The sequence below is a fragment of the Nomascus leucogenys genome, chromosome 17 (assembly GCF_006542625.1).
Source record: "Nomascus leucogenys isolate Asia chromosome 17, Asia_NLE_v1, whole genome shotgun sequence".
Lineage (NCBI taxonomy): Eukaryota > Metazoa > Chordata > Mammalia > Primates > Hylobatidae > Nomascus > Nomascus leucogenys.
This window is the reverse complement of record NC_044397.1, coordinates 56961398-56985693: the sequence shown is the minus strand read 5'-3', so window position 1 is coordinate 56985693 and position 24296 is coordinate 56961398. Positions and strand designations below refer to the sequence as shown.

Below are 24296 nucleotides of genomic sequence, written 5' to 3'. Positions count from 1 at the left end.
TTCCCACCAATTGTGTATAAGGGTTCACTTTTCTCCGAATCCTTGCCATTGCTGATTATCTTCCGTCCTTTTAACAATAGCCATTCTAACAAGTATAAGATGATATCTCATTGTGGTTTTCATTTGCATTTCCCTGATTATTAATAATGTTGAGCATCTTTTCATATACCTATTGGCCATTTGCATGTCTTCTTTTGAGAAAAGTCTGTTCAAGTTTTTTGTCTATTTTTAATTATTATTATTTTGCTATTTAGTTTTACGAATTCCATATATAGGATGTAACCCCTTATTGGATATATGGTTGCAAATATTTTATCCCCCTTTGGCCTGCTTTGTTGATATTTTCCTTTCTTGTGCAGAAACTCTTTTCGTTTGAAATAGTCCCACTTTATGTTTGCTTCTGTTTTATGTGCTTTTGGTGTCATATCCAAAAAAGAAACAAGCAAAACATTGCCAAGACCAATGTCAAGGAGCTTTTCTTTTTTTTTTTTTCTACAAGTTTCATGGTTTCTGATCTTATGTTTATATCTTTAATACATGTTCAGTTGATTTTTGTGTATGGTGTAAGATAAGGACTGAGTTTTAATTTTTTGTATGTAGATATTCAGTTTTCCCAAAGCCATATATTGAAGAGACTGTCCTTTTCCCAGTTTTAATTTTGGTGTATTTGTCAAAGATTAATTGACTATATGTGTGTGGGTTTATTTCTGTACTGTCTATTCTTTTCTATGAATCTATATGTCTGTTTTTATTCAAGTACCATGCTTTTAAAATTATAATAGCATCGTAGTATATTTTGAAAATAGGAAATGTGAGGCCTCCAGCACTGTTCTTCTTGCTTACTTTCTTTAGCTATTTGTGGTCTTTTGGGTTTTTTTAAATATAAATTTCAGTATTCTGGTTTTCTATTTCTGTGAAAAAATGACAATGGAATTGTAGGAATAGCACTGAGTCTGTAGATTGCTTTGGGTAATATGGACATTTTAAAATATTAATTCTTTCAATCCATGTACATGGATAGCTCTCCATTTATTTGTCTTCAATTTCTTTAATCAAATTGTTATAGTTTTTAGTATACAGATCTTTCACTTCCTTTGTTAAAATTATTTCTGAGTATTTTATTCATTTTGATCTTATTGTAAATGAAATTGTCTAAAATTTCCTTTTCTGATAACCCATTGTTATTTTATGGAAGCACAATTGATATTTGTATGTTGATTTTGTATCATATGACTTTATTAAATTTGTTTATTCTAATGGATTTTTTGGTGGAGTCTATAGTGTTTTCTGTATATTAGATCATGCTTTGAAAAGATGATTTTACTTCTTCGTTTTCGATTTGGATGCCTTTTCTTTGTCTTGACTAATTGCTCTGGTTAGGACTTCTAGTATTATGTTGAATAGAAGTGGCTAGAGTGGGCATCCTTGTCTTGTTCTTCTTAGATTTGAAGTTTTTAGCTTTTCACTGTTGAATATGATGTTAGTTGTGGGCTTATGATATATGGCCTTTTATTCTTTTATTTCTGCTAACTTTGGGATTAGTTCATTTCTTTATCCAGTTTCTTCAATTGCAAAGGTAGGATATTTATTTGAAATCTTTCTTTTTTCTTAATGTTGATGACTTCTTCCTCAAATCTGCTTTTACTTCATCCCATAAGTTTTGTTTTGTTTCCATTTTCATTTGTCTCAAGATACATGTACTTTTTAAAATTTTCTTTTTAATTTCATTTTTGACCCATTGGATGTTCAGGAACATATTGTTAATTTACACTTATTTGTGAATTTTACAGTTTTCCTCCTTATTAATTTCTAGTATCATACCATGGTGGTCTGAAATGATACTGGATATGATTTTGATTTTTTAAAATTGTTTAGACTTGTTTTGTGGCCTAATATATGGTCTCTCCTGGAGAGTATTTTATGTGTGCTGGAGAAGAATGTGTATTCTGCTATGGTTGGATAGAATGTTCTGTGTATGGCTGTTAGGTTCATTTGATCTAAAGCATAGTTCAAGTACATTGTTTCCTTATTGATTTTCTATCTGGTTAATCAATGTATCATTGAAAGTGGAGCCTTGAACTCCCCTATTATTATTGTACTTATGTCTTTTACTCCTTTCAGTTCTGTTAATATTTGCATTACATATATAGCACTCTAATGTTTGGTGCATGTCTATTTACAATTACTCTTTTATCATTTTATATAAATTGACCATTTTATCATTGTATTTTTCTGTTTTTACAGTTTTTGACTTAAAGCATATTTTGTCTGACATAAATATATATAAACATGCCCTCTGGGTCATCATTTGCTTGGAGTATCTTTACCTATTGTTTCACACTCAGTCTATGTGTATCCAAAAAACTGTACTAAGTCTCTCGCAAACAGCAAAGAGTGGACCTTGGTTTTTATCCATTCATTCACTTTATGCCTTTTGATTGGCAAATGCTGTCTATTTACATTTAATGTAATTATTAATAGGTAAGATCATATTCTTGACATTTTGTTAATTGTTTTCTGGCTATTTTTAAAGTTATTTATTCTTTTTTTTTCTCTATTACTGTTTTTCTTTTAATTTGATAATTTTTTTGTGTGTTGGTATGTTGGTATGCTTTGATTCATTTCTGTTTTTTTTTCTTTTGTGTGTGTGTGTGTGTATGTGTGTGTGTGTGTGTGTGTGTGTGTGCATCTACTATAGGTTTTTTATTTGTGGTTACCAAGAATCTATATAAAACATCTTATAGTTACAAAAGTCTATTTTTAACCTGATAGTAACTGAACTTATATCACATTTAAAAAAACTACACTTTTACTTCCAACCATCTCATTTTATGTTTTAGATGTCACAATTTGCAGCTTTTTATGTTGTATTTCCATTAAAAAATTATTGTAGCTATAGTTATTTTTAATACTTTTTTTGTCTTTTAATCTGAATATTACAGTTATAAGTGATTTACACACCAACATTAAAGTGTTAAAGTATGCTGAATTTGGCTGTATACTTTACTGTGAGTTTTATAATTTCATGTTGCTAATTAGAATCCTTTTATTTTGTTTTGAAGAACCCCTTTAGCATTTTTTTTTTATAAGCCAGGTATTGTGTCAATGAACTCTTTCAGCTTTTGTTTGGGAAATTCTTTATCTCTTTTTTATCTCCGAAGAGCAGCTTTGCTGGGTAAAGTAGGTAAAGTATTTTTATTTGGCAGGTTTTTTTTCTTTCATAGGCTCACTCTTTCCCAGTCCTGAAGATTTCTTCTGAAAAATCCACTGATAGCCTTGTGGATGTATGTCATGAGCCTTTTTTTTGCTCTTGTTGCTGTGAAAATTCTGTTTTTCATTTTTGGCAGTTTGATTATTGTGTATCTCAGTGAATAATTTGTTGGGTTGAAGCTATTTGGGAACTTTTAAGCTTCATATATATCGATGTTCAAATGTCTATCTCTTTATCCAAATTTGGGAATGTTTCAGCCATTATTTAATAAGCATTCTGCTGCCCTTTTTTCTCACCCTTTTTTATTTTGTAAATCTCATATTGTAAAAGTTAGGTCTCTGGATAATGTGCCATAAACCCTGTTAGGCTTTCTTTGTTCTTCTTAATTCTTTTTTTTTAAAAATTTTCCTTGGCTGGATAATTTCAAATAATCTGCCTTCAAGTTTACAGATTTTTTTTATCTGCTTGATCAAATGTGCTTTTGGCATTCTCTATTATATTTTTTATTTCATTATATTTTTCTGCGCCAGTATTTCTATTTGGTTCTTTTTTTTATAATTTTGATATCTTTTTTGAATTTCTCTGGATGAGGTGAGTAAGAAGTGGGGCTCCTGGGTAGCCTGCTGCATGGCTGGAGGAGTCAGGCACTCCCTCATTGCTCTCTCACATTCCCCTATCATTCTGGCTTTGTTGAGCAGAGTGCAACAAAGCCAACTGGAGAGCTGCCTGTTAGAGCCAGAGCAGAGATTTTTCTTTCACCCGGGGTCTGGCCTCCCATGTCATTGTGTATATTTCTATTTGTGTTTTTCAAATGCTGATTACTCTGTGTTGCCTTTCCTTCAGGATGAGCCCAGCTCTGGGATGGATCCCTGCTCTAAGCGGTACCTGTGGCAAACAATAATGAAGGAGGTTCGGGAAGGCTGTGCTGCCGTGCTGACCTCCCACAGGTGAGTTCCAGTTTCTCTTGTAGCCATTTCCTGAGTAAGACTGAGTAACAAAGGTTAAGAAGTGCATTTAGGCCCCTGCACAGTGCTACACATAGACATTTCTTAATCTTTATAACACAATAATGGTGATATTATTGTTAGCCCTTATTGTATAAATTGAGACTGAAGCCATGAGGGATTATGTTGTATAACCAAGTTTACATAGCAAATAGGTGGCAAAGCTAGAATTTGAACCTAGTATTCTGTGTCCAAGGACGATATTCTTGCCTCATCCATTGCTACTGTTCAAGGATGAGTGCTAGACTACCATTTTCAGGTCTTCCTGAAGGATCTTTCACATCCTTTCCATCCAAGGCCTATTAATTCAGCAGGTAGAATTAGCTGAACTAAAATACTTAACAGGTTACTGAATCTGGTTTAACATTTTCTTTATCACAGAATTAAGTTTGTAATTAGATTTCAAAACCATTGACTTCTTTTTAACTTTCTAATACACTGTTCTAGGCCACACAGAATTACAAATATAGATTTCATAAAACCTACTTATGGGGAGTGAGCAATATGATTTAACCAATACAAATCGTAATGATGTAATAAAGACCAGGCTTTAACATTTAGACTTGTTTTGTCTTTATGCTTAAGTAAAATATACTGTGAATAAGATGTCAAGAGCTGCCAAAGATCTGACATTTTGCCCTTTTGCAAGCTAACAAATTTAGCTTGATATAGTTTTATGGATGTTGACAGAAGAAATGAGACTTCTGGGACGGAGATGGAAGACTTTATTGCTCACAGCAAGAACAGTAGCCAGAGTGTCAGCATGGTTTCTCATTGGTTCCCTAAACTCCAGTTTCTGTTGGACTAATGGATGCCTGCACACAGAGGAGAGGAATGCCAAATCTAGTGAAATTACTACCTTATAACATCTGATAAGGAAGCCAGCCCTTGGTTTGGGAGGAGGTGTCACTTCTTCCATGGTTGTTTGCTACAAGCATAACTTTGAGAAATGGCTCAGGTAAAGAGCAGTTAGGGTCTTATATTCTTGAAATTCATGGCAAGACATGTAGGAACATAAGGGACCCATGGAAACATGCTTCCCAACAGTCTAAATCATTCAGTCTCTGCTTGAATACCCCAGCTCTTGTTACCAGAAGTGAAATATAAAGTTAGCCCTATCATTTGAAACGTGAGATTTCTGAGAGGACCTCAGAAGACATTACTGATTACTGCAGCATTATTAGTTTATGTAAAAATACTATTAAATGCTATAACTCAGCATGCATAATCCTATTACACATAAATCTTACAGCCATTTCCTGTAACAAGTGTTTGTGGCTGCAAAGCCGATGTATTGTGAAGAAATCAGCCATTCACACATTTCTCACATTGCTTCATGTCAAAGTAGACTTTTCTTCTTAATTTTCTATCTCTGGGCTCTTTCTTTTTTAAAAAAATTCATTCACTGAAAGGTTTGTCTATACTGCTTAACATTCCCCAGTTTTCGCTTCCAGACTAAACTTTACACTGTTGTTTTTTTAAATATAATTTTCTGAAGTATAATTTACATTTGATATAACTTGATCACTGTAAGTATGGAATTCTATAATTCTTTAGTAAATTTATAGACTTGTGCAAATATTACCATAAATAAGCCTTAGAACATTTGGGTCACCTCCCCCAAATTTTCTCATGCTTATTTTCAGTTAAATTAGCATTCAAGGCCAGGCGCCGTGGCTCATGCCTGTAATCCCAGCACATTGGGAGGCCGAGGCAGGTGGATCACGATGTCAGGAGATCAAGACCATCCTGGCTAACACGGAGAAACCCCATCTCTACTAAAAATACAAAAAATTAGCCGGGCGTGGTGGCGGGCACCTGTAGTCCCAGCTATTCAGGAGGCTGGGGCAGGAGAACGTCATGAACCCGGTAGGCGGAGCTTGCAGTGAGCCAAGATCGGGCCACTGCACTCCAGCCTGGGCGTTAGAGCAAGACTCCATCTCAAAAACAAAAACCACAACAAAAAAATTAGTATTCAAAACCTCCACCTAGGAAAATATTGATGGCTTTCTGCCTCTGTAAATTTGCTTTATATGGATATTTCATTAACTGATTCATATAATTAGTAGTCTGCTGCATCTCTTTTTTTAATTTATCATAACACTTTTTTTTGAGATGGTCTTGCTCAGTTGCCCAGGCTGGAGTGCAGTGGCACCATCTTGGCTCACTGCAAGCTCCGCCTCCTGGGTTCATGCCGTTCTCCTGCCTCAGGCTCCTGGGTAGCTGGGACTACCGGCACCCGCCACCACGCCTGGCTAATTTTTTTGTATTTTAGTAGAGACGGGGTTTCACCATGTTGGCCAGGATGGTCTCGATCTCCCCCGCCTGGGCCTCCCAAAGTGCTGGGATTACAGGCGTGAGCCACCGCACCCGGCCTATCGTAACATTTTTTTGCGTTTTATGTCAATAGCTTGCTCCTTTTCATTCCAAGTGGTATCCCATTTTATAGCTATACCACTTTTATTTATCCATTCATCAGTTGAGCATTTGGGTTGTTTCCAGTGTTTTGCTATTATGAATAACATGTTATGAACAGTGATATAAATGTCTGTTTATGTATAGACATATTTTAATTTTTTTAGATTTTTCTGAGTCAAGTTGCTAGGTTGAATAGTAAGTTGTATTTGACACTTTAAGAAACTGCAGAGTTATTTCCCAAATTGGCCTTATCAGTATATGTTCCCAGCAACAATGATGCGTCTTCTTTATTCCACACCCTTGTCACTACTGCCTGTCTTTTTTCATTATAGGCATCCTAGTGAAGTGGGGTTTTAATTCACATTTTCCTAAGGACTAACACTGTTAGAATCTTGTCATGTGCCTGTTGGTTATTTGTATTAATTCTTTAGTGAAATATCTATTCCAATATCTCCTCCATCCTCCATTTCTTAAAAATTGCTTTATACTTTAAAATAGTTTTAGGTTCACTGCAAAATTGAGAGGAAGGTACAGAGATTTTTAAAATCCCTCCTTGCCTTCACACATGCATATCCTTCCCTATTATCAGCATACAGTACCAGAGTGATACGTTTATTAAAATTGGTGAGCCTACATTGACAGCACATTACCACCCCAATCCAATTTACATAGGGTTCACTCTTGGTGTTGGACATTTTATGGGTTTGGACAAATATCTAATAAGAATCCACCATTATAGTATCAGATAGAATTGTTTCTCTGCCCTAAAAATTTTCTGTGTTCCACCTATTCATCTCTCCCTCCTGCCTAACCCCTGGTAACCACTCATCTTTTTACTGTCTCCATAGTTTTACCTTTTCCACAATGCCATATAGTTGGAATCATATAGTATGTAGTCTTTTCAGGTTGACTTTTTTCATTTAGTTTCTCCCATGTCTTCTCATGGCTTGATAGCTCATTTCATTTCAGTCCTGAGTCATATTCCACTATCTGGATGTACTACAGCTTATTTATCCACTCATCTGCTAAACCACATCTTGGTTGCTTCCAAGTTTTGACAATTTTGAATAAAGCTGCTTAAGGATCCATGTGCAGTTTTTTGTGTGAACATATTTTCAACTCCTTTGGGAAAATACTAAGGAGTGTAATTGCTGGATCGGATGGTAAGAGTATGTTAATTTTTGTAAGGATCCTTTATATTTAATTTTTTTTCTTTTTTTATTATACTTTAGGTTTTAGGGTACATGTGCACAATGTGCAGGTTTGTTACATATGTATCCATGTGCCATGTTGATTTCCTGCACCCATTAACTCGTCATTTAGCATTAGGTATATCTCCTAATGCTGTCCCTCCCCCCTCCCCCCACCCCACAACAGTCCCCGGAATGTGATGTTCCCCTTCCTGTGTCCATGAGTTCTCATTGTTCAATTCCCACCTATGAGTGAGAACATGCGGTGTTTGGTTTTTTGTCCTTGTGATAGTTTACTGAGAATGATGTTTTCCAGTTTCATCCATGTCCCTACAAAGGACATGAACTCATCATTTTTTATGGCTGCATAGTATTCCATGGTGTATATGTGCCACATTTTCTTAATCCAGTCTATCATTGTTGGACATTTGGGTTGGTTCCAACTCTTTGCTATTGTGAATAGTGCCACAATAAACATACGTGTGCATGTGTCTTTATAGCAGCATGATTTATAGTCCTTTGGGTATATACCCAGTAATGGGTTGGCTGGGTCAAATGGTATTTCTAGTTCTAGATCCCTGAGGAATCACCACACTGACTTCCACAATGGTTGAACTAGTTTACAGTCCCACCAACAGTGTAAAAGTGTTCCTATTTCTCCACATCCTCTCCAGCAGCTGTTGTTTCCTGATTTTTTAATGATGGCCATTCTAACTGGTGTGAGATGGTATCTCACTGTGGTTTTGATTTGCATTTCTCTGATGGCCAGTGATGATGAGCATTTCTTCATGTGTTTTTTGGATGCATAAATGTCTTCTTTTGAGAAGTGTCTGTTCATGTCCTTTGCCCACTTTTTGATGGGGTTGTTTGTTTTTTTCTTGTAAATTTGTTTGAGTTCATTGTAGATTCTGGATATTAGCCCTTTGTCAGATGAGTAGGTTGCAAAAATTTTCTCCCATTCTGTAGGTTGCCTGTTCACTCTGATGGTAGTTTCTTTTGCTGTGCAGAAGCTCTTTAGTTTAATTAGATCCCATTTGTCAATTTTGGCTTTTGTTGCCACTGCTTTTGGTGTTTTAGACATGAAGTCCTTGCCCACGCCTATGTCCTGAATGGTATTGCCTAGGTTTTCTTGTAGGATTTTAATGGTTTTAGGTCTAACATTTAAGTCTTTAATCCATCTTGAATTAATTTTTGTATAAGGTGTAAGGAAGGGATCCAGTTTCAGCTTTCTCCATATGGCTAGCCAGTTTTCCCAGCACCATTTATTAAATAGGGAATCCTTTCCCCATTTCTTGTTTTTGTCAGGTTTGTCAAAGATCAGATAGTTGTAGATATGTGGCATCATTTCTGAGGGCTCTGTTCTGTTCCATTGATCTATATCTCTGTTGTGGTACCAGTACCATGCTGTTTTGGTTACTGTAGCCTTGTAGTATAGTTTGAAGTCAGGTAGCGTGATGCCTCCAGCTTCGTTCTTTTGGCTTAGGATTGACTTGGTGATGCGGGCTCTTTTTTGGTTCCATATGAACTTTAATGTAGTTTTTTCCAATTCTGTGAAGAAAGTCATTGGTAGCTTGATGGGGATGGCATTGAATCTATAAACTACCTTGGGCAGTATGGCCATTTTCATGATATTGATTCTTCCAACCCATGAGCATGGAATGTTCTTCCATTTGTTTGTATCCTCTTTTATTTCATTGAGCAGTGGTTTGTAGTTCTCCTTGAAGAGGTCCTTCACATCCCTTGTAAGTTGGATTCCTAGGTATTTTATCCTCTTTGAAGCAATTGTGAATGGGAGTTCACTCATGATTTGGCTCTCTGTTTGTCTGTGATTGGTGTACAAGAATGCTTGTGATTTTTGTACATTGATTTTGTATCCTGAGACTTTGCTGAAGTTGCTAATCAGCTTAAGTAGATTTTGGGCTGAGACAATGGGATTTTCTAGATATACAATCATGTCATCTGCAAACAGGGACAGTTTGACTTCCTCTTTTCCTAATTGAATACCCTTTATTTCCTTCTCCTGCCTGATTGCCCTGGCCAGAACTTCCAGCACTATGTTGAATAGGAGCGGTGAGAGAGGGCATCCCTGTCTTGTGCCAGTTTTCAGAGGGAATGCTTCCAGTTTTTGCCCGTTCAGTATGATATTGGCTGTGGGTTTGTCGTATATAGCTCTTATTATTTTGAGATATGTCCCATCAATACCTAATTTATTGAGAGTTTTTAGCATGAGGGTTGTTGAATTTTGTCAAAGGCCTTTTCTGCATCTATTGAGATAATCATGTGGTTTTTGTCTTTGATTCTGTTTATATGCTGGATTACATTTATTGATTTGTGTATGTTGAACCAGCCTTGCATCCCAGGGATGAAGCCCACTTGATCATGATGTATAAGCTTTTTGATGTGCTGCTGGATTCAGTTTGCCAGTATTTTATTGAGGATTTTTGCATCAATGTTCATCAAGGATATTGGTCTAAAATTCTCTTTTTTGGTTGTGTCTCTGCCTGGCTTTGGTATGCAACAGAATATACATTTTTTTCAGCACCACACCACACCTATTCCAAAATTGACCACATAGTTGGAAGTAAAGCTCTCCTCAGCAAATGTAAAGGAACAGAAATTATAACAAACTGTCTCTCAGACCACAGTGCAATCCAACTAGAACTCAGGATTTAAAAACTCACTCAAAACTGCTCAACTACATGGAAACTGAACAACCTGCTCCTGAATGACTATTGGGTACATAATGAAATGAAGGCCGAAATAAAGAAGTTCTTTGAAACCAAGGATTAAATTGTTTTTTATCTATTATTTTTGAATTGTAATAGTTCTTTTTATGTAGCAGATATTCCTATATTCTGAATAGAAGTCCCTTGCTGGATAAATGATTTGCAAATATGTATTTCCAGTCTATGGCTGTCTTTCCATTTTATTAATAATGTCTTTGGAAGTGCAAACATTTTAAATTTTGATTACATTCAGTTTATCAATTTATTTTTATATGGTTTGTGCTTTTGGTGTCTCATCTTAGAACTAGTTGTTCAAATGAAGTCCTAAAGATTTTCTTATATCTTTTTTTCTAAAAATTTTAGAATTTTAGCTCTTATATTTAAGTCTTTGATCTATTTCAAGCTAAGTTTTGTGTATAGTATGAGAAAAGGATATAAATTCACTTTTATGCACGTTAATATCCAGTTATTTCAGCACTCTTCCTTGAAAAGATTATCTTTTATCCCACTGAATTGTCATAGCACCTTTATTATATTATTTATTGTATGATTTATTTTTGGACTCTCAATTATTATCCATTGATATGTATGCCTATTTTCTCACCCAATAATATCATGTTGATTATGGTTGTTTTCTATTAAGTTTTGAAAACAGTAAGTGTTATTCCTTCAGCTTTTTCCTTCTATTATAAAATTTTTCATTCTCTTGAAATATTTTTCAGTTTCTCTTGTGATTACTTCCTTGACCCTTAGTTTATTTAGAAGTGTCGTTCAATTTTCAAATACTGGGAGATTTTTAAGAGATTTTTTTTTTCTGTTATTCATTTCTGATTTAATTCTGTTGTCATTACATAAAATAAGTTGTATGGTTTCCATCCTTTTAAATTTGTTATGACTTTTTAATGGCCTACCAGAGGGGTTACAGTTTTTTTTTTTTATAAAACACCATATTTTAATTGTTTTTTTATCTATTATTTTTGAATTGTAATAGTTCTTTTTATGTAGCAGATATTCCTATATTCTGAATAGAAGTCCCTTGCTGGATAAATGATTTGTAAATATGTATTTCCAGTCTATGGCTGTCTTTCCATTTTATTAATAATGTCTTTGGAAGTGCAAACATTTTAAATTTTGATTACATTCTACTAGAAATACTATTTGACCCAGCAATCCCATTACTGGGTATTTGGTTTTGCAAGTCATATGTTGTGTACTGCAGTATCCAACTCCACTGTTGTAGTGTGAAAGCTCCCACCAGTATTAGGTAAATGCATAATTGTGGTTGTATTCCAATAAAACTTTATTTGTTCCTCTCCCCCTAACCCCCACAAAATGGTGGCAGGCTGGATTTAGCCAATGGGCTGCGGTTTTTTACTCCAGGCTTAACATATGGTCTATCCTACAGAATTGTCTATGCAAAGGAATATGTATTCTGTAGTATTTGGATGGAATATTGTATATACAGCAAGTTAGTTTGACAGTGTTGTTTAAGTATTCTGTATTCTTGTGGATTTTTTCCTGGGTATTCTATCAATTACTGAAAATAAGATATTGAACTCTTCAAGTATAATTGTTACATTTTTCTTTTCCTTCTTTAGATTCTGTGAGTTTTTGCTTCATATATTTGGAGTCTGTGTAGTTAGGTGAATATGCATCCTTAATTGCTATCATACTAATATTTTGACTTTCTTATCGTTATGAAATGTCTCTTTTTCACTCTAGCAGTATGTTTTATCTTAAAGTCTGTTTTGTTTCTTAAAATAGCCATTGCTTCTGTCTTTTGAATGATGTTTGTATGGTATATCTTTTCATATTCTTTTATTTTCAAATAATTTGTGTCTTTGAATAGAAGGAGTGTTTCCTATAGATCGTGTGTAGTTGGATATTGTTTTTTTTTTTCCCAATCTGACAATGTCTGCCTTTTGTGTGAGGTATTTAAACTGTCCCACATTTAATGTAATTATTGATATGGCTGAAGTCACATTGACCGTTTTGCTATTTTTTACATAATGTCTCCTGTGTTTCTTGTATCTGTTTCTACTTGGCAGTCTTATATATCAAATGAATAATTTGAAGTATACCGTATTTAATGTTTTATCTATTTTTTTTAGTTATGTTCTTACTGGCTAGTCTAAGGATGATAGTATACATCTTGATGCTAACTTAATTCTAGAAAAGTATTGTAATCTTGCCCTAATATGGCTCTATTTCCTCCCTTTTTCTTTGTGCTATTATTACCATATATATTACATTTTATATGCTATAAATCCAATAAAGCATATTATAATTTTCACTTTACACACTTTTAAATCTTTTAAAGAAGATAAGAAAATATATCAAAAAGGGATATCCACAGTCTTAAATAGTAATCCATACAATTGTCATTTCTGATGTATATCTGTCCATATGAAAAATGTGAGAAAATTTTGGCCATTATTTACTCAAATACTTTTTCTGATCCTATCTATCTTTCCTTTTCTTTTGGTCTTCCATTACATGTATGTTGAAACTCTGATCTTATCGCACAAGTCTGAGTTCTTGCTCATTATTTTTAGTCTTGTTTTTCTCTATTTTTGGATTTGATAATCTTTATTGATCTATGTGTTCACTGACTCCTCTGCCATTTTGAATCTGGTGTTGACCCCTCTAGTGAATTTTTCATTTAATTTCTTGTAATCTTTAACTGAAAGATTTATTTTTTTTATAATTTTTATCCCCTTCTTCAGAATCCCCACTTACTAATATTGTTGTCAGACTTTTCTTTAATTCTTTTTATTTATTATTATTATACTTAAAGTTATGGGGTACGTGTGCAGAATGTGCAGGTTTGCTACGTAGGTATACATGTGCCATGGTGGTTTGCAGCACCCATCAACCCGTCATCTACATTAGGTAATTTTCCTAATGCTGTCCCTCACCCAGCCTCCCACCCCCGCAAGAGGCCCCGGTGTGTGATGTTCCCATCCCTGTGTCCATGTGTCCTCATTGTTCAACTCCCACTTATGAGTGAGAACATGTGGTGTTTGGTTTTCTGATTTGTGTTACTTTGCTGAGAATGATGATTTCCAGCTTCATCCACGTCCCTGCAAAGGACATGAACTCATTCTTTTTTATGGCTGCATAATATTCCATGGTGTATATGTACCACATTTTCTTTATCCAGTCTATCATTGATGGGCATTTGGGTTGGTTCCAAGTCTTTGCTATTGTGAACAGTTCCTCAGTAAACATATGTGTGCATGTGTCTTCATAGTAGAATGATCTATAATCCTTTGGGTATATACCCAGTAATGGGATTGCTGGGTCAAATGGTATTTCTAGTTCTAGATCCTTTAGGAATCGCCACACTGTCTTCCGCAATTGTTGAACTAATTTACACTCCCACCCACAGTGCAAAAGTGTTCCTATTTCCCCACATCCTTTCCAGCATCCGTTGTTTTCTGACTTTTTAATGATCAGCATTCTACTGGCATGAGATAGTATCTCATTGTGGATTTGATTTGCATTTTTCTAATGACCAGTGATGATGAGCTTTTTTTCATATGTTTGTTGGCTGCATAAATGTCTTCTTTTGAGAAGTGTCTGTTCATATCCTTTGCCCACTCTTTGATGGGGTTGTTTGTTTTTTTCTTGTAAATTTGTTTAAGTTCTTTGTAGATTCTGGATATTAGCCCTTTGTCAGATAGAAAGATTGCAAAAATTTTCTCCCATTCTGTAAGTTGCCTGTTCACTCTGATGGTAGTTTCTTTGCTGTGCAGAAGCTCTTTAGTTTAATTAGATTTCATTTGTCAATTTTGGATTTTGTTGCCATTGCTTTTGGTGTTTGAGTCATGAAGTCTTTGCCCATGCCTATGTCGTGAATGGTATTGCCTAGGTTTTCTTCTAGGGTTTTCATGGTTTTACGTCTTACGTTTAAGTCTTTAATCCATCTTGAGTTAATTTTTGTATAAAGTGTAAGGAAGGGATCCAGTCTCAGCTTTCTGCATATGGCTACCCAGTTTTCCCAACACCATTTACTAAATAGGGAATTCTTTCCCCATTGCTTGCTTTTGTCAGGTTTGTCAAAAATCAGATGGTTGTAGATGTGTGGTATTATTTCTGAGGCCTCTGTTATGTTCCCTTGGTCTATATATCTGTTTTGGTACCAGTACCATGCTGTTTCTGCTACTGTAGCTTTGTAGTATAGTCTGAAGTCAGGTAGCTTGATGCCTCCAGCTTTGTTCTTTTTGCTTAGGATTATCTTGGCTATGTGGGCTCTTTTTTGGTTCCATATGAAATTTAAAGTTTTTTTTTTTTTTTTCCAATTCTGTGAAGAAAGTCAGTGGTAGCTTGATGGGGATAGCATTGAATCTATAAATTATTTTGGACAGTATGGCCATTTTCATGATATTGATTCTTCCAACCCATGAGCATGGAATATTTTTTTCATTTGATTGTGTCCTCTTTTATTTCCTTGAGCCGTGGTTTGTAGTTCTCCTTGAAGAGGTACTTCACATTCCTTGTAAGTTGTATTCCTACGTATTTTATTCTCTTTGTAGCAATTGTGAATGGGAGTTCATTCATGATTTGACTTTGTTTGTTTGTTATTGGTGTATAGGAATGCTTCTAATTTTTGCACATTGATTTTGTATCCTAAACTTTGCTTGAGTTGCCTCTCAGCTTTAGGAGATTCAGGGTTGAGACGATGGGGTTTGCCAAATCTATAATCATGTCATTGGCAAGCAGAGGCAATTTGACTTCCTCTTTTCCTAATTGAATACCCTTTATTTCTTTCTCTTGCCTGATAGCCCTGGCCAGAACTTCCAACACTATGTGGAATAGTAGTGGTGAGAGAGGCCATCCTTGTCTTGTGCTGGTTTTCAAAGAGAATGCTTCTAGTTTTTGTGCATTCAGTATGATATTGCCTGTGGGTTTGTCATAAATAATCGTATGATTTTGCAATATGTTCCATCAATACCTAGTTTATTGAGAGTTTTTAGTATGAAGGGCTGTTGAATTTTGTCGAAGGCCTTTTCTGCATCTATTGAGATAAGCACGTGGTTTTTGTCACTGATTCTGTTTATGTGATGGATTATGTTTATTGATTTGCATATTTTGAACCAGCCTTGCATCCCAGGGATGAAGCTGACTTGATTGTGGTGGATAAGCTTTTTGATGTGCTGCTGGATTCAGTTTGTCAGTATTTTATTGAGGATTTTTGCATCGATGTTTATCAGGGATATTGGCCTAAAATTTTCTTTTTTTGTTGTGTTTCTGCCAGGATTTGGTATCAGGATGATGCTGGCCTCATAAAATGAGTTAAGGAAGATTCCCTCTTTTTCTATTGATTGGAATAGTTTCAGAAGGAATGGTACCAGCTCCTCTTTGTACCTCTAGTAGAATTTGGCTGTGAATTCTTCTGGTCTTGGGCTTTTTTGGGTTGGTAGGCTATTAATTAATGCTTCAATTTCAGAACTTGTTATTGGTCTATTCTGGGATTTGACTTCTTTCTGGTTTAGTCTTTGGAGGGTGTATATTATTTCAGTAATTTATCCATTTCTTCTAGATTTTCTTGTTTATTTGCATAGAGGTGTTTATAGTATTCTGTGATGGTAGTTTGTGTTTCTGTGGGATCAGTGGTGATATCCCCTTTATCATTTTTTATTGCATCTATTTGATTCTCTCTCTCTTTTCTTCTTTATTAATCTGGCTAGTAGTCTATCTATTTGTTGATCTTTTCAAAAAGTCAGCTCCTGGATTCATTGATTTTTTGAAGGATTTGTTGTGTCTCTATCTCCTTCAGTTCTGCTGTGATCTTAGTTATTTCTGTCTTCTGCTAGCTTTTGAATTTGTTTGCTCTTGCTTCCCTAGTTCTTTCAACTGTGATGTTAGGGCGTCAATTTTAGATCTTTCCAGCTTTCTCTTGTGGGCATTTAGTGCTATAAATTTCCCTCTACACACTGCTTTAAATGTGTCCCAGAGATTCTGGTACACTGTGCGTTTGTTCTCATTGGTTTCAAAGAACAGCTTTATTTCTGCCTTCATTTCGTTATTTACCCAGTAGTCATTCAGGAGCAGGTTGTTCAGTTTCCATGTAGTTGTGCAGTTTTGAATGAGTTTCTTAATCCTGAGTTCTAATTTGATTGCACTGTGGTCTGAGAGACTGTTATGATTTCCATTCTTTTGCATTTGCTGAGGTGTGTTTTACTTCCTTTTATGTAGTCAATTTTAGAATATGTGTGATGTGGTACTGAGAAGAATGTATATTCTGTTGATTTGGGGTGGGGAATTCTGTAGATGTCTATTAGGTCTGCTTGGTTCAGAACTGAGTTCAAGTCCCAGATACCCTTGTTAATTTTCTGTCTCAATATTCTGTCTAATATTGACAGTAGGGTGTTAAAGTCTACTACTATTATTGTGTGGGAGTATAAATCTCTTTGTAGGTCTCTAAGAATTTGCTTTACGAATCTGGGTGCTCCTAGGTTGGGTGAATAAATATTTAGGATAGTTAGCTCTTCTTGTTACATTGATCCTTTTACCATTATGTAATGGCCTTCTTTGTTTCTTTTGATCTGTGTTGGTTTAAAGTCTGTTTTATCAGAGACTAGGATTGTAATCCCTGCTTTCTTTTGCTTTCCATTTGCTTGGTAAATATGCCTCCATCCCTTTATTTTAAGCCTATGTGTGTCTTTGTACATGAGATGGGTCTCCTGAATGCAGCACACCTGTGGGTCTTGACTCTTTATCCAATTTGCCAGTCTGTGTCTTTTAATTGGGGCATTTAGCTGGTTTACATTTAAGGTTAATATTGTTATGTGTGAATTTCATCCTGTCATTATGATGCTAACTGGTTATTTTGCCTGTTAGTTGATGCAGTTTCTTCATAGCATTGATGGTCTTTACAATTTGGTATGTTTGTGCAGTGGCTGATACCAGTTGTTCCTTTACATGTTCAGTGCTTCCTTCAGGAGCTCTTGTAAGGCAGGCCTGGTGGTGACAAAATCTCTCAGCATTTGCTTGTCTGTAAAGGATTTTATTTCTCTTTTGCTTATGAAGCTTAGTTTGGCTGGATATGAAATTCTGGGTTGAAAATTCTGTACATTAAGAATGTTGAATATTGTCTACCATTCTCTTCTGGCTTGTAGGGTTTCTGCAGAGAGATCTGCTGTTAGTCTGATGGGCTTCCCTTTGTGGGCAACCCGACTTTTGTCTCTGGCTGCCCTTAACATTTTTTCCTTCATTTCCACCTTGGTGAATCTGATGATTATGTGTCTAGGGGTTGCTTTTCTCAAGGAATATCTTTGTGGTGTTCTCTGTATTTCCTGTATTGGAACATTGGCCTTCCTTCCTAGGTTGGTGAAGTTCTCCTGGATAATATCCTGAAGAGTGTTTTCCAACTTGGTTCCATTCTCCCCATCACTTTCAGGTACACCAATCAAATGTAGATTTGGTCTTTTCACACAGTCCCATATTTCTTGGAGGCTTTCTTCGTTTCTTTTCACTCTTTTTCTCTAATCATGTCATTTTGCTTTATTTCATTGAATTGATCTTCAGTCTCTGATATCCTTTCTTCCACTTGATCGATTCAGCTATTGATACTTGTGTATGCTTCACGAAGTTATCTTGCTAAGTTTTTCAGCTCCATCAGGTCATTTATATTCTTCTCTACACTGATTATTTTAGTTAGCAATTCATGTAACGTTTTTTCAAGGTTCTTAGCTTCCTTGCATTGGGTTAGAACATGGTCCTTTAGCTTGGAGGAGTTTGTGATTACCCACCTTCTGAAGCTTGCTTCTGTCAGTTCGTCAAACTTATTCTCCATCCAGTTTTGTTCCCTTGATGGCAAGGAGTTGTGATCCTTTGGAGGAGAAGAGGTGTTCTGGTTTTTGGAATTTTCAGCCTTTTTGCTCTGGTTTCTCCCTATCTTCATGGATTTATCTACCTTTGGTCTTTGATGTTGGTGACCTTTGGATGTGGTCTCTGAGTGGACGTCCTTTTTGTTGATGTTGATACTATTCCTTTATGTTTGTTACTTTTTCTTCTAACAGTCAGGCCCCTTTGCTGCAGGTCTGTTGGAGTTTGCTGGAGATCTGCTCCAGACCCTGTTTACCTGGGTGTCAGTGGCAGAGGCTGCAGAACAGCAAAGATTGCTGCCTGTTCTTTCCTCTGGAAGCTTCATCCCAGGGGGTTACCTGCCAAATGCCAGCCAGAGCTCTCCTGTGTGAGGTGTCTGTTGGCCCCTACCGGGAGGTATCTCCCAGTCAGGATACACAGGGGTCAGAGACCCACTTGAGGAGGCAATCTGTCCCTTATCAGAGCTCGAACACTGTGCTGGGAGAACTGCTGCTCTCTTTAGAGCTGTCAGACAGGGACATTTAAGTCTGCGGAAGCTGCACCCCCCAGCCACCCCTTCCCCCAGGTGCTCTGTCTCAGGGAGATGGGGTTTTATCTATGAGTCCCTGACTGGGGCTGCTGCCATTTTTCCAGAGATGCCCTGCCCAGAGAGGAGGAATCTAGAGAGACACTCAGCCTTGCTGAGCTGCAGTGGGCTCCACCCAGTTTGAACTTCCTGAAGACTTTGTTTACATTTTGAGGGTAAAACTGCCTACTGAAGCCTCAGCAATGGCGGATGCCCCTCTCCCAACCAAGCTCGAGCATCCCAGGTCCACCTCAGACTGCTGTGCTAGCAGCGAGAATTTCAAGCCCGTGGATCTTAGTTTGCTGGGCTCTGTGTGGGTGGGACCTGCTGAGCCAGGTGCCAGGCACTGGAGGAAATCTCCTGGTCTGCCAGTTGCAAAGACCATGGGAAAAGCTCAGTATTTGGGCCTGAGTGCACCGTTCCTCCCAGTACAATCTCTCATAGCTTCCTTTGGGTGGAAAAGGGAAATCCCCTGATCCCTTGTGCTTCCAAGGTTGAGGCAACGCCCCACCATACTTCAGCTTGCCCTCCATGGGCTGCACCCACTGTCCAACCAGTCCCAATGAGATGAACTGTGTACCTCAGTTGGAAATGCAGAAATCACCCACCTTCTGCGTTGATCTCTCTGGGAGCTGCAGACTGGAGCTGTTCCTATTCGGCCATCTTGCCAGCTCTCTCTTTAATTCTTTAAATTTGGTTTTCGTTAGTTCTTTGATGATGTTTATAATAGCTGCATTTAATTTTTTTCTTCTAAATCTAGCATCTGAGAACACTTATAAACAATTTCTTTTGACTGCTTTTTCCTCCCCAATTATGGGGAGAAACTTTCTTGTTTCTTTGCATGCCTTAAAAATTTTTATTGAAAGCTGGACATTTTAGATAATTGTAGCAGGTCTAGATTCTGATTCTTCCTGCCCTATAGTGGTTATTGTTGCCAATTTTTTTAAAAGTTTATTTGTTTATTTTGTGTTTGTGTCTTATTTGCCCGAGATAAATCTATGAAAACTCTTTCTCCTTTAGTGAGTAGCTACCGACTCCTCTACTCATTTTTTATTTTTTATTTTTAGTTTTTGACCTGTCTCAGTCTGTCACCCAGGCTGGAGTACAGCAAGGCAATCTCGGCTCACTGCAACGTCTGCCTTGTGGGTTCAAGTGATTCTCCTGCCTTAGCCTCCCAAGTAGCTGGGATTATAGACGCCTGCCACCATGCCCAGCTAATTTTTGTATTTTTAGTAGAGACAGGGTTTCACCATGTTGGTCAGGCTGGTCTTGAACTCCTGACCTCAGGTGATCCACCCACCGTGGCTTCCCAAAGTCCTGGGATTACAGGCGTAAGCCACTTGGGCAGTTTGTTTTTTAAAATTTGTTCTCATTTTTTAAGACCAGCTCATAGGAGTCACTCTGTTTATACATAGGCTAGTTGCTAGTGAGTGACTGGGCACAAGTTGTGCTCAACCACCTCAGGCCAACAAGGTTTTTTTCTTTGCAAATGTATCTGTGTGTGGATAGTGAAGAAATTCAAAGTTCAGGCTATTTTCATGTTAGCCTAACTTTACTGGCTCCTTTTGTGTCTCTCCTATGTGCATGTGGACAGCCTCTGGGTTGACAAAGAACATGTGGCTGGCCTGGGCCCTCTCCAATCTCAGCTGCACATACGTGCAGCTACAGCTATATGCATGCTATATCCACGCAATTCCAGTCTAGTAGAGGCCAGATACTGGAGGTATTGGCTTTTTCTGCTTGGCTCCAAAATAATCAGGTATATCAACAGTGTCACTGGACCTGGGCATTACCCAATGGTCCAAATTGTTTGCACCCTCTTCAGCCGGGGCAGAGAAGCTGCTGATCCTCACGGTCTGCCCTTCCTGCCAGTAGTTGCATGTTGACGAAACTAGGGAGAGTGGGGAGCAGCCTATGGCTGGAATGCCACTGATTATCAGTCTTCTTATCCTAAGTTTAGCAGTTTGTCAGCTAAAAGTGCTTCTTAGATTGTGGTATGCCTTTTTGTTCAATTTTCAGAATTTTCAAATGGCTATTTTTGTTAATTTTGTCCAGATTCATCATTGCCTTTTGAGAAAACAATTTACCAGTTTATTCATTTGACCCTAGTTGGAAGTCCTACCCTGGGATTTTCTGTTGTTGTTTTTCTTGTATTTCACTTCAGAAAATAAAATTTTACATTGAAATGAATTAAATTTGATAAATCTTCTACTTTATCATAATGCATACATGTGTTTGCTTAAAATGATCATTTTGCTTTGCCAATTCTAGAAACTCTCTACATTCTTGTATTTATTTTGCTGGAGTTTGTTTGCTGGCATGAGAACATGAGCCTTCATGTTCATGCAGGGGTTCTAAGATTGGGTAAAGTGGTGTCACGATAAAAATTTCATTTATTTCTCATATAATTATTGTAGATTGTTCTCAGAAAGACTGCGTATCATTGCAATTTCTCTTTTATGTCCTCCTATTCATTTGGTTTCACATTAAATATATATATATTCATTTCCATGAATCTGTCCATATCCATGCAGTGCAAAGATCAAAATTACTCACTGTTAATGAAGAGTGGGGAAGCTTATGATTTATTCTGTGATTCTAAAATGGCAGCCTTTGTTGAAAAAAAGTCTCTGTATTGGACATTTTCCCCTTAACTTTGAGTTCATTTATCGTTGCCTCTTCTGGTTCCTTACCCCAGGGAATCTTTGTAAAGCATGGAGCAGGAAACTGAGGATAAGAACCTTGCATACTACTTTTCTTACTAAGGGAGTTGAAATCAGTATAATCAAGAGTAACCAACACTACTTTTTTCTCACACATCCAACATCATGAATTCCAATGATGGAATCTCTGCATTGCCTAGCAATATTTTTGTACCAATTAGATTATCCAACCATACAGGAAATTTTGTGTTTATTTTTTGAAGCTGGCACACCTTACATGGCCAGAGAAGGAGAGAGTCAAGGGGAAGGTGCTACACATTTGCTAACAAACAGATCTCATGAGAACTCACCCACTATCACAAGAATAGCAACAGGGAAACCTGCCCCACGATCAAATCATCTCCAGCCAGGCCCTTCCTCCAACATTGGGGATTACAATTTGACATGATATTTGGGCAGGGACACAAATCTAAATCATATTATTTTATAACTGGCCTCTCCCATATCTCATGTTTTTCTCACATTGCAAAACACAATCATTTCTTCTCAAAATTTCCCCATGTCTTAACTCATTTCAGCTTGAACTCAAAAGTCCACAGTCCAGAGTTTCATCTGAGAAAAGGCAAGGCCCTTCTGCATGAGCCTGTAAAATAAAAAACAAATTAGTTACTTCCAAGATACATTGAGAGTACAGACATTGGGCAAATACACCTGAACAAAAAGGAAGAAATCAGCTAAAAGAGAGAGGCTACAGGCCCCGAGCAAGTCCGAAACCCAGCAGAGTAGTCATTAAATTTTAAAGCTCCAAAATAATCTCCTTTGATTCCATGTCCCACATTCAGGCCACACTGAAGCAAGGGGTAGATTGCAAGGCCTTGAGCAGCTGCGCCCCTGTGGTTCTGCAGGGCTCAGCTCCCATGGCTGCTTTCAAGGGCTGGCATTGAGTGCCTGTGGGTTTTTCAGGAGCGCAGTGCAAGCTGTCAGTGGATGTACCATTCTGCGGTTTGGAGGGTGGTAGCCCTTTTCTCACAGTTCTACTAGGCAGTGCCCCAGTGGGGACTCTGTGCGGGTGCTCAAATCCCACATTTCTCTTCTACACTGCCCTAGTACAGGTTCTCCACGAGGGCCACGTCCATGCAGCAGACTTCTGTTTGGACATCCAGGTGTTTCCATACATCCTCTGAAATCTAGGTGGAGGATCCTAAGCCTTAACTCTTGCCCTCTGTGCATCCTCAGGCTTACCACCATGTGGAAGCCACCAAGGCTTACTGCTTGCACTCTCTGGACCAGTAGCCTGGGATCTATCTGGGACAATTTAACTATGGCTGGAGCTGGAGCAGCTGCAACACAGTGAGCAGTGTCCTGAGGTTATGTAGGGCAATGGGGCCCTGGGCCCAGCCCACAAAATCATTCTTCCCTCCTAGGCTTCCAGGCCTATGATGCGAGGGGCTGCCTAGAAGGTCTCTGAAATGCTTTTGAGGCATTTTTCCCATTGTCTTGGCTATTAACATTCAGCTCTTCTTTACTTATGCAAATTTCTTCAGCCATTCCTCCTTAGAAAATGTGTTTTTCTTTTCTACCACTATGTCAGGCTGCAAATTTTCCAAACTTCTATGCTGTGTTTCCCTTTTAAATAAAAATTTTAATTTCAGATCATCTCTTTGCCCATGCATAACAAAACTGAACTATGCCCCAGTTTCCAATAAGTTTCTCATCTCTATCTGAGATCTCCTCACCCTCGACTTATTGTCTGTATCACTATCAGCATTTTGGTCACAACAATTTAACAAGCCTCTAGGAAGTTCCAAACTCCCTTATTTTCCCATCTTCGGAGCCCTCCAAACTGTTCCAACCTCTGCCCATTATCCAGTTCCAAAGCTGCTTTCACATTTTCAGGTATCTTTATTGCAATGCCCCTCTGTCTGTGCCAATTTTCTGTATTAGTTTATTTTCACACTGCCATAGAGAAAAGAAGTTTAACAGGCTCACAGTTCCACAGGCTGTACAGGAAGCACGACTAGGGAGGTTTCAGGAAACTTACAATCATGGCAGAAGGCAAAGGGGCAGAGCAGGAGGAAGAGAGTGAAAGGGGAAGTGCTACACACTTTTAAACAAACATATCTCTTGAGAACTCAGTGTCATGAGAACAGCAAGGGGGAAATCGGCCACCATGATCCAGTTACCTCCTACCAGGCTCCTCCTCCAACACAGGTGATCACAATTTGATATGAAATTTTGGTGGGGACACAAACACAAACCATATTAGACCTCCACTTGTCTGAACTATGTTTAAGAAACTAATATATAAGTGACTTAATATTCTACCTCTTTAATTAGAGTACCTACAGTGCACCCATAAGATGATTACTTTTAAATTGAAATTAATTAAATAAATATGTGTTTGTACAGGAAAATATATAAGTCACATTTGGAAAATTTATGACATGTCTCTCTTGGACTTTATGCTAAGCAACTATAACAAAGAAACCTCAATTTACAGTGGCCCAGACAAGACATATTTTTTCCTCTCGCTAAATTCATGTCAGTGGGCTGTGCATCATCAGGCCAACCAAGGCCTTGGGTTCTTTCCACCATGCCACCTTCACCATCATCATGGTTGATGTTGACTCATCAGCACTGTATCTACGTCCTAGCTCAAGGGAAGTGGAGAAAAACAAAATCCAGG

General features: G+C 37.4%; 1 protein-coding gene across 1 annotated transcript in view; it reads left to right on the top strand.

Moving 5' to 3' along the window:
• ABCA13 (ATP binding cassette subfamily A member 13) overlaps window positions 1-24296 on the top strand; it is a 489071-nt gene that overhangs the window by 426654 nt on the left and 38121 nt on the right. The window contains exon 58 of the mRNA XM_030795834.1: window positions 4055-4158. Coding sequence (XP_030651694.1) covers window positions 4055-4158 — 104 coding nt within the window. The remainder of the gene's footprint in view (window positions 1-4054; window positions 4159-24296) is intronic.